At 41.0% G+C, this 13,468-nt stretch overlaps 1 protein-coding gene across 2 annotated transcripts in view; it reads left to right on the top strand.

Moving 5' to 3' along the window:
* Window positions 1–11,353, top strand: part of CLTCL1 (clathrin heavy chain like 1) — a 37,201-nt gene extending 25,848 nt beyond the window's left edge. The window contains exons 21-33 of one of the 2 annotated variants that reach the window (XM_049805900.1): window positions 459–651; window positions 1,146–1,303; window positions 1,404–1,568; window positions 1,905–2,012; window positions 2,373–2,540; window positions 2,619–2,768; window positions 3,596–3,727; window positions 4,072–4,182; window positions 4,759–4,929; window positions 5,735–5,956; window positions 6,662–6,682; window positions 8,930–9,005; window positions 10,027–11,353. In XM_049805900.1, the coding sequence (XP_049661857.1) occupies window positions 459–651; window positions 1,146–1,303; window positions 1,404–1,568; window positions 1,905–2,012; window positions 2,373–2,540; window positions 2,619–2,768; window positions 3,596–3,727; window positions 4,072–4,182; window positions 4,759–4,929; window positions 5,735–5,956; window positions 6,662–6,682; window positions 8,930–9,005; window positions 10,027–10,142 (1,791 nt within the window). In that variant the 3' untranslated portion in view covers window positions 10,143–11,353. The remainder of the gene's footprint in view (window positions 1–458; window positions 652–1,145; window positions 1,304–1,403; window positions 1,569–1,904; window positions 2,013–2,372; window positions 2,541–2,618; window positions 2,769–3,595; window positions 3,728–4,071; window positions 4,183–4,758; window positions 4,930–5,734; window positions 5,957–6,661; window positions 6,683–8,929; window positions 9,006–10,026) is intronic. The other variant, XM_049805901.1, reaches the window with a different exon arrangement.
* Window positions 11,354–13,468: the final 2,115 nt, after the last annotated feature.

The raw sequence follows: 13,468 nt of genomic DNA, 5'->3' as shown, positions 1-13,468 counted from the left end.
AAATCATTGAGACTTGAGTAGAGTTCCCATATGATACCAAGTTGCAGGGAGAAGTGGGATTATGTGCAAAGAATAGCAAAATAAAGTCAAAATAATGACTTCAGAGACTGGTCTGGTCAGAGCAATCAAAATTTTGGGATGTTGCACTGTACGCTTGAGGTGTGTGCGCTGAATGTGATTCAAAGTGGCTACTTTGGAGACTCCTACTTGAAAGGTGCAGGAGGACCAAATGCTGCTAGGCATTGTCTGTAGGCCAGCATTGACTTCTGTAAGGCAGAGGAGAAACATTAGCAACAAGTGTCTTACTCTGACTACCTCTACTGTATTGGACAGAAATGGCTGTTATAAAAGCAGTTAGCTTCATATTGCTTACACAGAACACTTGAAGAAAGAGTTCTGTTAGAAAGGACAATGTTACAAAGCTTTGATTTTTAACTTGCAACTTCAATTTCAAACAGGTGCTGATTGAGCACATTGGCAACTTAGACCGTGCTTATGAATTTGCAGAGAGATGTAACGAACCAGCAGTATGGAGCCAGCTAGCCAGAGCACAGCTCCAGAAGGACTTGGTGAAAGAAGCCATTGACTCCTATATAAAGGCAGATGATCCTTCTGCCTACATGGAGGTTGTTCAAGCAGCTAATAGAAATGGTAAGGCAAAGCATCCTCAAACTTAAGATTGTTTGGATATGAGCTAGGTTATTGCATCTACATTGAGCAGCAGGGATTCTTAGGAATTGTGTTTCAGAGGAAATGGGAGCAGTCAGTGTGTGGAATGGATGAATCAATGTTTAGCGGGATTCCTGTCAACAAGCTTGTCTGTGTCGCTACACCAAAGGTAGACCTTCCTGTGGAGATAATTTGGGCTGTTACCATTTCAACTATAGCCAAGTATAATGCATTTATTCAGCTGTATGTGGCAGAATTGCTTGCCAACTGGATTCTATAATAGTTGCAAGAAGTTCAGCCTTACATGAAGGTGATGTGGTGTTTAGCAGGGACTTCTTTAACTCAAATGCAGATGGCTTAGTATCATGGTGGAAGAGATCCTCAAGACTGCTAGTGAAGACTGTTCCTAAGGTGGGCAAGGTGAGCAATAGAGATTGACTAAACAAAGGATCTTACATATCTCTTCTCTCTTCAAGATAACTGGGAGGACCTAGTCAAGTTCTTACAGATGGCCAGGAAGAAGGCTAGAGAGTCTTATGTAGAGACAGAACTTATTTTTGCTTTGGCTAAAACTAATCGTCTGTCAGAACTGGAGGAGTTTATTAGTGGCCCTAATAATGCCCATATACAACAGGTATGTCTTGATCCACAGTTCCTGCGTGTGAATGACTTGCTGCTTAGTGGAATTCTGACTTTTGCTGTTATCCTTGTTTATCTTGGGACTCCTAATCCAGGTTGGTGATCGCTGTTATGAAGAGGGGATGTATGAAGCAGCAAAACTACTCTATAACAATGTATCTAACTTTGCTCGCCTGGCATCTACCTTGGTGCACCTTGGAGAGTATCAGGCGGCAGTGGACAGTGGCCGCAAAGCCAACAGCACAAGGACTTGGAAAGAGGTAACTTAAACACATGTTTATTAATGGTTTGCAGAATGTGCTGTACTGTTGCTTCTGAGCATGTTGCTTTAGCTCTGATAGTAGCCTGTTTCTGGCTACAGAGTATGTCTGTAGATTTATTTATCTTGTCCGAGATAATAAAGCTTAATTTCAAAACACTGTAAAATGAATGGCAGAGATGTTAATTCTAGAACTAGCATTATGGAAATATCTGTTTGGAACTGTACATAAGCCTCAAATTTGGTAAAGCTTTGCTAATTAGCTTTCCCTTTAATATAAGGAGATGAAGTATTGCAGTATTCTCTTGTTGACTGACTATTTGCCACCTCATTACAGGTATGCTTTGCCTGTGTGGATGGAAAAGAATTCCGCTTGGCACAGATCTGTGGCTTACACATAGTCATCCATGCTGATGAACTTGAAGAGCTGATCAGTTACTATCAGGTTAGATCACTGTTAATATCCTAGAAGACTTTAGACAGCACACTTGTATGTGCTAGTAAAGTGGGCACAGACAAAACCCAATACCGTGTGGGGCTGATCTTTAAATTTATTCTTCCTCCATCTCCATTTCCCAGTAGCTGCATGCATTTTTTTCTGTAGTAAATGGAAGGATGATAGTTTTCCCTGTCCCTTCTTTTACAATTTTGTTACCTCACTGGAATCATGTCTTGCAAATCTAAGTACTCTCATTTGGAGAGAAAATCAAAGCATATTGAATTTAAGTAAATATGCATTTTAGCAAGCATTAAAGTGCCAGTTGGTCATGAATTTGCAATTAATTCTTATTTTCCTAATATCCAGGATCGTGGCTACTTTGAAGAACTGATTGCCCTTTTGGAAGCTGCTTTGGGCCTAGAGCGTGCTCACATGGGAATGTTTACTGAACTTGCCATCTTATACTCCAAATTCAAGCCTCAGAAAATGAGGGAACATCTGGAGCTCTTCTGGTCTAGAGTTAATATTCCAAAGGTATGCAGTAGGGTAGCTACACTGCAAGTGCAGGTGGGAAGCTGTCAGTGAATCAAAGTGATATTTTTGTTTTACCAGGTGCTCAGAGCTGCAGAACAGGCTCATCTCTGGGCAGAACTTGTATTCCTCTATGACAAGTATGAGGAGTATGACAATGCAATAATTACTATGATGAACCATCCCACTGATGCCTGGAAAGAAGGGCAGTTTAAAGACATAATTGCTAAGGTAAGTAACTAGTTAACTGAAAGTGTTGAAAGTTTCTTTCAGAACAGAGGCAAAAATGTAGAATAGAATTGCTGTTTAGAAAATGAGTTTGCTTAAGCTACTACTCAGTTTTCCTGCTGTACTTAAAAGAACCTCCAATCTGTTTAGCAGAAGAATTAATCTAATCTTATACCCTGTTTTTTGCTGTGCAGCACATTCTGTTGAGTGGCAGTAGCTAGCACAGAATGTTTTCAGAGACTGCTTAGGATCATAGGTCACAAGCAAGAGGCGTAACCTCCTTAATACCTTTGAGCTGACTGCTGTCTTAGTCTGAGGCTGTAACTGTTCTTGAAAGATCTCTGCAAATGTTTTCAGCTGTTTTAGTGTCAGAATTGGGGTGGGCAGTCCCATGAATACAGCAGAGAATAGTGAATTGATGAATAGTTTAGACAAGATTTGAGACTGAATGCATTCTTGTTGGTCTTATGGGTTTCAAGGCAACAACTTAGACTGGTTAAGGCTACAGCCTTTACTGGCTTCAGGAGTTCAACAAATGGTCACATTAACTGTAGTGGGCTACCTGTGCCAGGATGTCTTAACTGTGAATGGGTTAAAATTGGTTTGTACCAAGCCTGGTGGCTTGTGAGTTCACTGTCTGGAAGCAGATGGCACAAGAAGCAGTCATAAGATTGAATAAGAATTCTGCATGTAAGTGTAACACTTCTGACCTCTAGAAGGAAACTTCAGCTTTTATTTGTCAGATAAACTTTGTGCTGAGTTAAGTGGTCTGAGCTAAGCACTTTAAGCTTACTTGTGTTTGAACTACTAAGTAGTGTCTAACCACGCAGGTGGCCAATGTGGAGCTGTACTACAAAGCCTTGCAGTTCTACTTGGACTACAAACCTCTGCTGATCAACGATCTCCTGCTTGTATTATCTCCACGACTGGATCACACCAGGACAGTCAATTTTTTCTCAAAGGTGAGTTTGGGAGATGGTAGATGAACAAGAAATCTTCTTGCTCAGGGTAAAACACTCCAGTCTCTGGCTGGAAAAAAGGGTTGGTATCTGTCAAGTAGCTTTGCCTCCACTGTAAAGGACTGAGAAGCAGCCCAATCCTAGCTTGATATGGGAAACACTGGAAGAGTTAGCATAGCTGGCCTAGGAAGCCATTTTATTTTACTTCTGGCAAAACAAGATGCTTTGTCTGAAGGGTCCTGACAGTAAGCACAAACTCTTGCAATAACAAGTGGGAACTTGTTTCAGGACTATGAAGTGTCAGAATTGGTATGCTTAATCTTGTATTGGAAATGTCTTAATTCCAGGTTAATCAGCTACTTCTAGTAAAGCCTTATCTACGTTCAGTCCAGAACCACAACAATAAAGGAGTTAACGAAGCTCTAAACAACCTTTTAACAGAGGAGGAAGATTACCAGGTGAGCCCCACAAAATAGATTGCTAGGCTTGAGGGATGCTTCTTTCTCCAACAAAAAGAAGCCATAGTTTGGTTGTTCCTCAGGTGACACAGAGTAATTCCCTTGAGTAGAAGATAAATTTTTCAATGCAGTGGTGGGGGGTGGAATCAGACCCTTTGTGGGCAGGAGTCTGGAGACATTGTGATTTGCAAGCAAAACAGATGTCACAGTTTTTCTCAGAACAGACTTCACAAAGGTCAATATCAGGTGTGTACTCTACTGGGCAACACTTCTGTAAACAGATTTGCTTCTGGCCCCACTGGCTGCTATTTGGAAGACATGCTTTGTCTTTTAAAGGTAACTAGCTTTTATATTCTGTCAAGTAAAGTCAGTATGACCAAGTTTGCATCTTGCTTTATTAAAAGTCATCTTTTGGAGAGATGCATGAAAATAAGCAGGGTAAGCTGTAACCATAGTACCAACATCCAGCTGGCAGAACATAAACATTGGTGCACCATGCTTAGAAGCTTCTCTACTGTATTTCTTTCTTGCCCTACTACCATCTGGAAGCATGTGTAACATCTCTCTCTCAAACAGGGTTTGAGAGCTTCCATTGATGCCTATGACAACTTTGATAACATAACATTGGCTCAGCGTCTGGAAAAGCATGAACTAATTGAATTTAGGCGTATTGCGGCATATTTGTATAAGGGTAACAACCGATGGAAACAGAGTGTGGAGCTATGCAAGAAAGACCGTCTGTATAAGGTGAGTTAATGCAGCTTGTTTCCCTGACTGTCAAAAAGAAGTATAAGCTGTGAAGCATAGGTCTCCTAGATACTGAATGTGTTTTGTTAGTTTCAAATTTGGATTGCTAATTAGCCTTAGCCCTTCACTTGGAGTTTAAGGAAAGACTCTCAAGGCAGAAGTGTTTGCAATTTCAAATTCACTTAAATCTAATTTCATAATGTTCTCCTGTACTTGGAGATCTATCTATGTCAATCAGTGACATCTGTACAGTTTTCTGTATCAGTATGGAATGTCTTCCATAGAACTGAAGACTTAGGCCCTTGTAAGAGTACAGATGAAACGTGATTACGGTGGTATAGTCTTCAAGCCTGTAGTGAGTTCACATGGGCCGGTTTTTGCCTACTGTGTAGGAGAGCTGGCAAATAGTTTTCTGTCTTGCCACATAGCAAGCAGTTGATGCAATAATCTCTTCTGCTCTGGATAATCCTTAATAGTTAATGTTGAGGTAGGTGGGATACCAGAAAGACTGTTTATCCTCTCTGCTACAAAACTAAGCAAAAAATCTTATCAGGTCACTTCAAATACTAAGGAAAGCCTGTTGGATAGTGTTCATACAAGTATCTGGGTTGCCTCAAAATAAGAGGACTTACTTGAGTGTACGTACTGTAGCTTGGCTCCTACAGAACATGCCTGGTGTGGTGTTAAAGACTAACTTCATGGTATGCCAAATACCTGGCTTATCTAGCTACCAGTAATGTGCATAAGGTATAAAGCAAGATTCCGACAGGCAAGGGTCAAGCTTAACTGTTGTTCTTTTCTGTAGGATGCTATGCAGTATGCTGCAGAGTCCAAAGATGCAGAGCTAGCTGAGAAACTGCTTCAGTGGTTCCTGGAAGAAGGCAAGCAGGAGTGCTTTGCAGCCTGCCTTTTCACATGTTATGACTTGCTGCACCCAGATGTAGTCCTTGAGTTGGCATGGAGGCATAACATCATGGACTTTGCAATGCCTTATTTCATCCAAGTGATGAGAGAGTACCTTACCAAAGTGAGTATTGCATAGGCTAAGAAGTTAAGACTTCTAGTCTGCTGGATGATTAGCATTATGCGAACCAGAGCTCTTTGCGTGTATTTGGAATATTGTTGTTCCTCATAGACTAAGTCTTCTGTGAAGTTCTGTGGGTTTAATAGGCTAGCTAGCAAAACTTATAAATAGATGGCTTGGGACTTGAAAGAGGTCTAGTTAAATTTTTGCTTTTAACAGTGGGCATAAGCAACTATGTGCTTTTCAGAGCAGCTCCGTAGTTGATGAAACTGAAAACTTGATGAGGACAACCTGTATCACTTACTTCATGTAACTGTAAAAGTACTCTGTTTTCTTGTTATGGAGAATATAGCTTTTGAGTAACTAATAGCACACGCTATTCCTACATCAGCCATAGGAGTATACTGCTGAAGATCTTTTTTTTAAATGGAAAACAGAACTTCCAATGTGTAGTCTGACTGTACAATACTGATAGCAATAGCTAGTCCTCAATTCAGAGAGAAGAGAGATTCTGATCATGTATGGTTCTGAAATGCTTGTCCTGAAACGGCTTTAAGATAGTAAGCTAAGATCCTTTCTTAGAAGGCTCTAGGGTTACATAGAACATCACAGTAAAGAACTTCATCAAAATGAGTAATCTAAAAGTGACTGCTTCTGGTTGCTTCTAATCAAGTCATGTTAAGTATTCCCCTCTGAATTTTCTTGCAGGTTGATGGACTGTTCTATAAGGTGACACTCTGATTTCAAACTCTTTGTGTTTATTTGTGTCCCTCGATATCCTAGGTTTCTTTTACAGGAATCTAGCTGTAGCTTCTGCCAGAAGAGCAGTGTGATTTAGCTCTAACTCATTTTCTGTTCACTTGCTAATGCTAAAAGGTTAACTATTCACAAGCAACTTGAAAATCCAACCAGGCTCTGCTCCTCTTCATGGGAAGTGGAAGCAAGCGATTGAGGAGGGCTTGAGTGTTTGGGCTCCTGTTCACTATATTACAGATATCTTGTGGCAGGGAGGATATTGTTCATAAGTAAACAAAAGCAGTTGCCATGTAACAGGATGTGTTCTAAGTGCAAACTGCTTGTTATGCTGTAAATTACTGAAGTGTGCAATCTTTCAGGCATGGTGAGTTTGAATAGTAGCATAAAGGTTCTGTAAACTTTTTGACTGTTAGTATGATGAAAGTATTTGCACAGATCTTAAACACTACTTCTTCCTCGTGTTCCACTGAGGAGAAGCTTGCCACACAAGTTCAGCTGAACTCTTCCATGCAAGGCTTAGGTCTAAAATAATGGTTTTTAAACTGCTGGTTGGATTTACAAGTAATCACATGTACTAAATACGGGATAACTTGCCAGAAGGAAAATCTGCATGGTGAAAGTGGTTTACAGTGGAACTAATTTAGTCTGAATTAACTGCAAAACATGGAATTAGAGAATGGGCTTTATAAATGTGGTATGTCTAAAATTGTCACGTAACTAACTTCAAAAGTACAAAAGAATAGACTAGTTTATCAATGGGGTGTGTACGTCTTCCAGAACTTATCTATCTTTTATGCATTAAAAAGTGTTAAAGCACAGAATTACCCTATGGCCCAGAAGGGGCCAGGCACACAAAGTAAGATGACACCGATTTGGAAATCTTTTGAACAACTTCACTTCTAGGCAGCAAAGCAGACAGATGTTTAGGCTTTCCTGGAGAGCTGCTCTTGTCCCTTCTTCAGGATGTCAGCTCTGGGCATGCTTGCTGTTCTCCAACAGAGGGAGTAACTGCACTTCTGTAAAGTTCCTTAATGCTTTACGGGCACTAAAGAGGAAAGTCTAATCTGAGAGAGTGGGAATTTCAGGTTGTGAGTAGAGCCATACAACTAGTTTGGAACTGGTTAGCTCTCAATTGCTTTGATCCATAGTAATATGGATAGCATTTGTAGCACCAATATTTAGTGTTACCCTGAAGAGCTGTTAGGCTGATAGCTATAAATAACCAGTTAAAGACCTACTGCCACTGAAGTTTTTGAGTTGCAGACTTCAAAAAGCCCAGGAAACTGTTAAACACCGGATCTAGATAACATCTCTAAAGTATAATAGAGACCCCTCTTGCATCACTTCTCAGACCAGATATGATTCTTGCAGTGGGAAAGGAGGATGAGGAGCAGCTGAAATATGGCGTTGGGCTATGTTAGTACTGCCTGTATCTGGATGTGAAGCTGTGTGATTTTTATGCCTTGCAGTCTTCAATTTCAATGGTTCTCATGGAAGATGCAACTTGTTAAACCCGAGAGAAGGAAGCTACTGTTGCCTCCTTGGATTAGTCCCACCACTCCCAATTCAAAGTTGTGTTCAGGGCTCCTGCATTACTGTAGTACTTTCACAAATGTGTTTAGCATGAACAGAGCTTTATTTGGCACAGCACTGGGATCTATATAAAGCTGATAATACTAAGACCACTTTCCATGATGGTTCTAGAGTTTCCTTTAGAAGAGTCTATGTGAATACTAATACAGTAAACCAGTACTCTGCAGCCCAGGTTAGGCTGTAGTCCTAGATAAGATCAAACTTCATGAGTCTGGAATATTTGCAAATATCTGGGTGTTTCTTGTTGAAGGGGAGAGGGATTGCAGGTTAATAGGTAAGTGTAGATTAGGCCCATTTGAGATGATGCTTGGAACTGCAATATGATGGGCTTGTTTTCTGGGTCACAGAGTTAACAGTGACTAGATTAGGGCCCCAAAAAGTGTTTCACTTGAAGGTAATGATGATCTCGGCTGCATTTGACAGCTATTGTTTATTGCAATAAACTTAAAGCAATTGGGAGGGCAGGTCTACAACATAGCTTGCTGAGAACATGCAGCCTTTTGTAGTCTCCAACTTGGACTAATAAAAGGAACACTTGATAGCTAAGGTACCAGGCATGAAAAGCCTCACACGATGGTGCAATTCCTAGACACAGCCTTCATACATCTCCTGTTCACTTCAATGTAGGTGGATAAACTTGATGCTTCTGAAAGCCTAAGAAAAGAAGAGGAACAAGTAACTGAACCCACTCCAATAGTATTTGGTAGGTGAAAGACTTGGTTTTAATTGATTACCTATTGTCACTCTGGTCTCTCTTTGTGGAGGTAACTTAAATGACTTCCTCCAGTCAAAGTAAACTGGTTTTAACTCGCTAGTAAAATGGTTCTCTCTGCTAGAATAACTGCATAGGTTGTTGAAGTGACATCTCAGTCTTGAAGTACTTCTCTTCAGCTAAAGTATTGCTCCTCTTACGTGGCTCAGAACTCTAGCTTAGGAATCGTCTTTCAGTATGGTAACAGGACAGGGGATACCAAGGTGTGCACAACCCCAGGAATAACTTACAGAGCATGCAAATTCCTCCTGTTATTCCTGTCTAAGAGGAGTGTGTCTGCTTTCTGCTTTTCCAAGTAGAAAGGCAGACTGACTTTCTAGCTCACCCGTTTTAAGACATGTGCAGCCAAAAAAACATGGCTGTCTTCAAGTGTGCTGCTATTTTAGAAGCCCTTCTGAAGAGGCATTCTGCTAACAAGCACCTAGAAGTGGCTGGTAAGGGAAGGATGTGACTGGTTCACTGTCTGATGTAAATGTTAACCTGAATTTAACATATGCATGAGGCATGTGTGCTCCTAGTGATGAAGACAAATCTGTCAAGGTATGTTCAGGCCTTTTGCAGCACTCTCCAGACTGTGAGACCTAACAGACCTAACTATTTGCTTGAATTGCTTTACTTTTCAGTCCTGACCATGCATGGGTTAAATAGTATCAGTTTGTTTGGCTTTCAGTATGGTCTCTTCAAAACAAGCCATGTTTATCCTGCCCTCAAGATCAGCTGATACTCGTCTTCCTTCCGAGTCCTGCCTTGCTTTTGTAGCTTTCTAGTAGCAAGAGCAGATGGCCTCGGTGCCCACTCTGTGGTGTGTGTTGAGTAATAGTGTGACTTGCTAGTGTATGCTGGCACAGTGGCTGATTTTTAGCTAAAGCCTCATAATCCTGTCCCATAGTACAGCTAGCATTAGGGAAGCTGAGGTTCTTAAACTAACCTTTTTTTTCTCATGCTTTTCCAGGCCAGCAGTTGATGTTAACAGCAGGCCCCAGTGCAGTACCTCCCCAGGCAAACTTCCCATATGGATACACAGCACCAGGATTCACCCAGCCGCCTGTTTATGGTTTCAATATGTAACTAGCTCTCTGACAGACCTTCACTGTCTCTGTTCTCTTCCTTCCCGTCCCTTTTTAACTTCTCCAAGAAGTGTACAATGGTCCTAAGGGCACAGATGACCTTCTGTTGGCTGAACACACTTGCTGCCTGGCTCAGTGAGGAGACTTCAACGGGATGCCTGTTACTGTTATTTATTGATTATTGTCCGGTTACATTTCAACCTCTGAAAGGCAGCTTTTGTTAATGACATTGTGAGACTCTTGTCTGAAGTTAAGGCACTATTTCACTAACTCATATAGCAATAACTGCTTGAGGCCAGGGGGAAGAGAGCATATTTTTCTTTCTTTTGCAAAGCCCATTGAAGGCAGCTGGGAAATTGCCTGGCACCAAGTTGTTAAAGCTTTAGCTGAAGCTACTGAAGTAGCAGGGTTGTTAACAATTCAGTGAAGCATCTCGTTAATAATGAATTGTTGAAAGCTTGTGTACATCTGACTACCCCATTTTATTTGCAATCTTACATGCAAAAGAAAATGGGCTTTCTAATATTCATGCTCTGAATGTTTAGAGGAATATTGGGAAAGTTTCCTTTTCTGGACAATAATGCTGTTGGGGTTCAATGCTGTTGGAGTCTGTTCTATATTTTCTGGAGTAGATCTGAGACTTGAAGAAAATAAATCTTCTCATGCCAGAGAGCAAACACTTCCCAGATCCTTTTTGTTTAACAAGAAGAGAGCATGTTACTTACTGACGTTAAATGGTACTAAAGGAAACCTCAGCAATGTGTGGCAAGTGAACATAGGTGTGTGCATGGACTGCCAAAGTACTAGAGATGCAAGAGCACAGTGTCAGGGTTGGGGAGGGGGATGGGACACACTGCTAAAATATTGAGGCAGTAGGGAGGGCCGTAATCCTGACTTTTTATTTGCACCTTTAACTGATTCTGGCATTGGCTTCCTGCCACACCATGTTCTGACCCTTTCTGGTGGGCAGAGTCACCACCACCTGAATTAACGGTGCAGTGACTCAGTTCTGCTATGCTGCAGTAGTATCAACAGCGTGTCCATCACCCACCTCTTTCTTTGAGAATGCCAACAGGGATGTATTATTACTTTGTGCCACTTCAAATACATGTATCATTAACGTTTTATGTACTTAGATAACAATGTATAATTTATGGTTATGAATCTTGTGCTAATCTTGAATATTATAAAAGTCCAACTATAAATGTAAAACTGCAGTATCCACTGTGTGGTTCTAGTCTTAATATCTTGGGGGGTGGGGACTGGTTAGTAGTAATACGCTACTACTAGCATCAGGTTTCTTAATCTGACAACTCAGGCTGCCAGGCAGGAAAAGAGAAACTTGTGCCAAAGTACCTAACATAGCTGGCTTGGCAGTTAACTTAAAAGGGAGTTGCAGTCTCTTCACTGGACACATCAGCACACATTGTCACATGTGGAGGTCATGCTGCAGGAGGCAGTCATATGCTTATATGACTTCATTCATAGGACTGGAAAAGCTTCTGTTCTGTGCTGAGGGAGATGCTGCAGTTAGTGTCTTCTCCACTAAAACACATTAATACAGCAGTGGTAGTGGCAAGCTACACCTTTTCATACTGAATTCTACTTGAACAGGGCAAAGCATCTTTCAATGCCAACCAGTGGAGACTGCCAGCATTGTGAAATCACTAACAGCAGACTATGCTTTGGCACAATTCTAACTAGTATATTGTCTTCCTTGGTTAGCACACTGTGATAGCAATGGCAAAGAGATGTGGTGTCAACCTTCCTGATACAGGCCAGAATGCTCCAAGTGTTGATGTAACATAATAACCTCAGTTTTGTACTGATCAGCACTCAATGGCTCAGCTTGAAATACTGAGCAGCTAATGAGTTCAAGCAAATCTGCACTCTGTCCAGACTTATTGCTAGCAGGAATTGGCCAGGTAGCACATTATTTTCCAGACAAAGGGTACTTATATTTCATAACCAGTTCTTTGTGAGTTGAAAGGAATTTGGATAAGTCGGCTGGAACTGAAGACCAGCTCTAGGATTAGTGTGACTGTAGGTGTTTACTTTCTCTCAACTTAAAAATTTACTATGACTTTATAGCAACAACTACCAGCTGATGGTAGAATACACAGTAAACTGCTAGATTAAGTACTAGAAAAGCTCATGACCTGTAAAGAATTGAGCTAGCCTGGGGATCCTTAATAGCTTCAGTCTAGAAATCTTATTACAGGAATGACCGAGTTCTCAAGGAAAGCAAAACTGCCAGCTCTGATGAATAGTATTACTTTAGTTGCTCTCTTTGGTATCTTAAGCTCTTGCTAAGTATAATGGCTTTTGTAAATTTTGTGATCTTGCATTCTAAAATGCATCCAAAAATATATACTCTGTGCCATTACCACATGTACCTAAAATGTGGAACAAACTCTTGTATACCAGAGTACTTCACTGTGTCTTTAACAGTTAAGTAATTCTCAGCAGGAAATAACCCCTCTTTTAGTGGGTTAAGTGGAGGATTTAATCCAGTTTATGAAGTTGTAGTGTCCATCCAGATTTTTGAAAACTTGGATAAGATCATTTTGCAGAAACCCTCCTTTAAAACTAAGCTTCTCGCTAATTCCCACCACTTCAGTGAGATGGGGCTAGTGCTATCATGTAAAATGATCTGTGCATGCAGAATATGCTGCAGAGCGCAGCACCTGGAGACTGCAGTGTTCTGGGTTTATGATACTGTCAAATAGTAACTCGCTTGAACTTACTATATACAGGCTTTTACTGACTTATGCTTTTCCTGTGAGAAACTGAGTATGGATTTCATTCTGTAATAGTTCTTGCTATTTGTCAGACCTTAGGGGAATTTTCCCCAATCTGGGAAACGAGGCAACTACAGATCTGGCATCAGAGATGACAAGCAATTGATGAGTATTGCTGTCCAGCTGCTTTAATGTCTTGTGTGCTAGGTGGAAACTTATCTCCACAAATGACTGCAAGGACAAGTGCTTGTCTTGGCATAAAATTCTGACCTGCATTCAGCTGCTAACTTCTGTGCCAGTACTTGAGCTCCTTATGCTATCCTTTGCTCCCTTGCATCTTTAAGGGTTACTGTTTTTTCTTGGTACAAACACCAAGTGAAAGGGGAGGAAGAATGTCTAACAAAGTTCCTGTTAGAAGCAGAATTCTGGTGGAGACTGCTGCTGTCTGCTCTGTTGGGCCAGATAAGCCAGCCCCCTAAACTTGGGAGGAATTAAGCTTAGGAGGAATGCATTGCTGGGGTAAGTTCTGTTTCTTATTGGCTATGTTATATTGTGGTATTTTACAAGATTTCTATTTCCTTCCCCC

This window comes from Accipiter gentilis, chromosome 7 (genome assembly GCF_929443795.1).
Source record: "Accipiter gentilis chromosome 7, bAccGen1.1, whole genome shotgun sequence".
Classification (NCBI taxonomy): domain Eukaryota; kingdom Metazoa; phylum Chordata; class Aves; order Accipitriformes; family Accipitridae; genus Astur; species Astur gentilis.
Note: the sequence above shows the minus strand (reverse complement) of the source record. Positions and strands in the feature narration are given on the sequence as shown.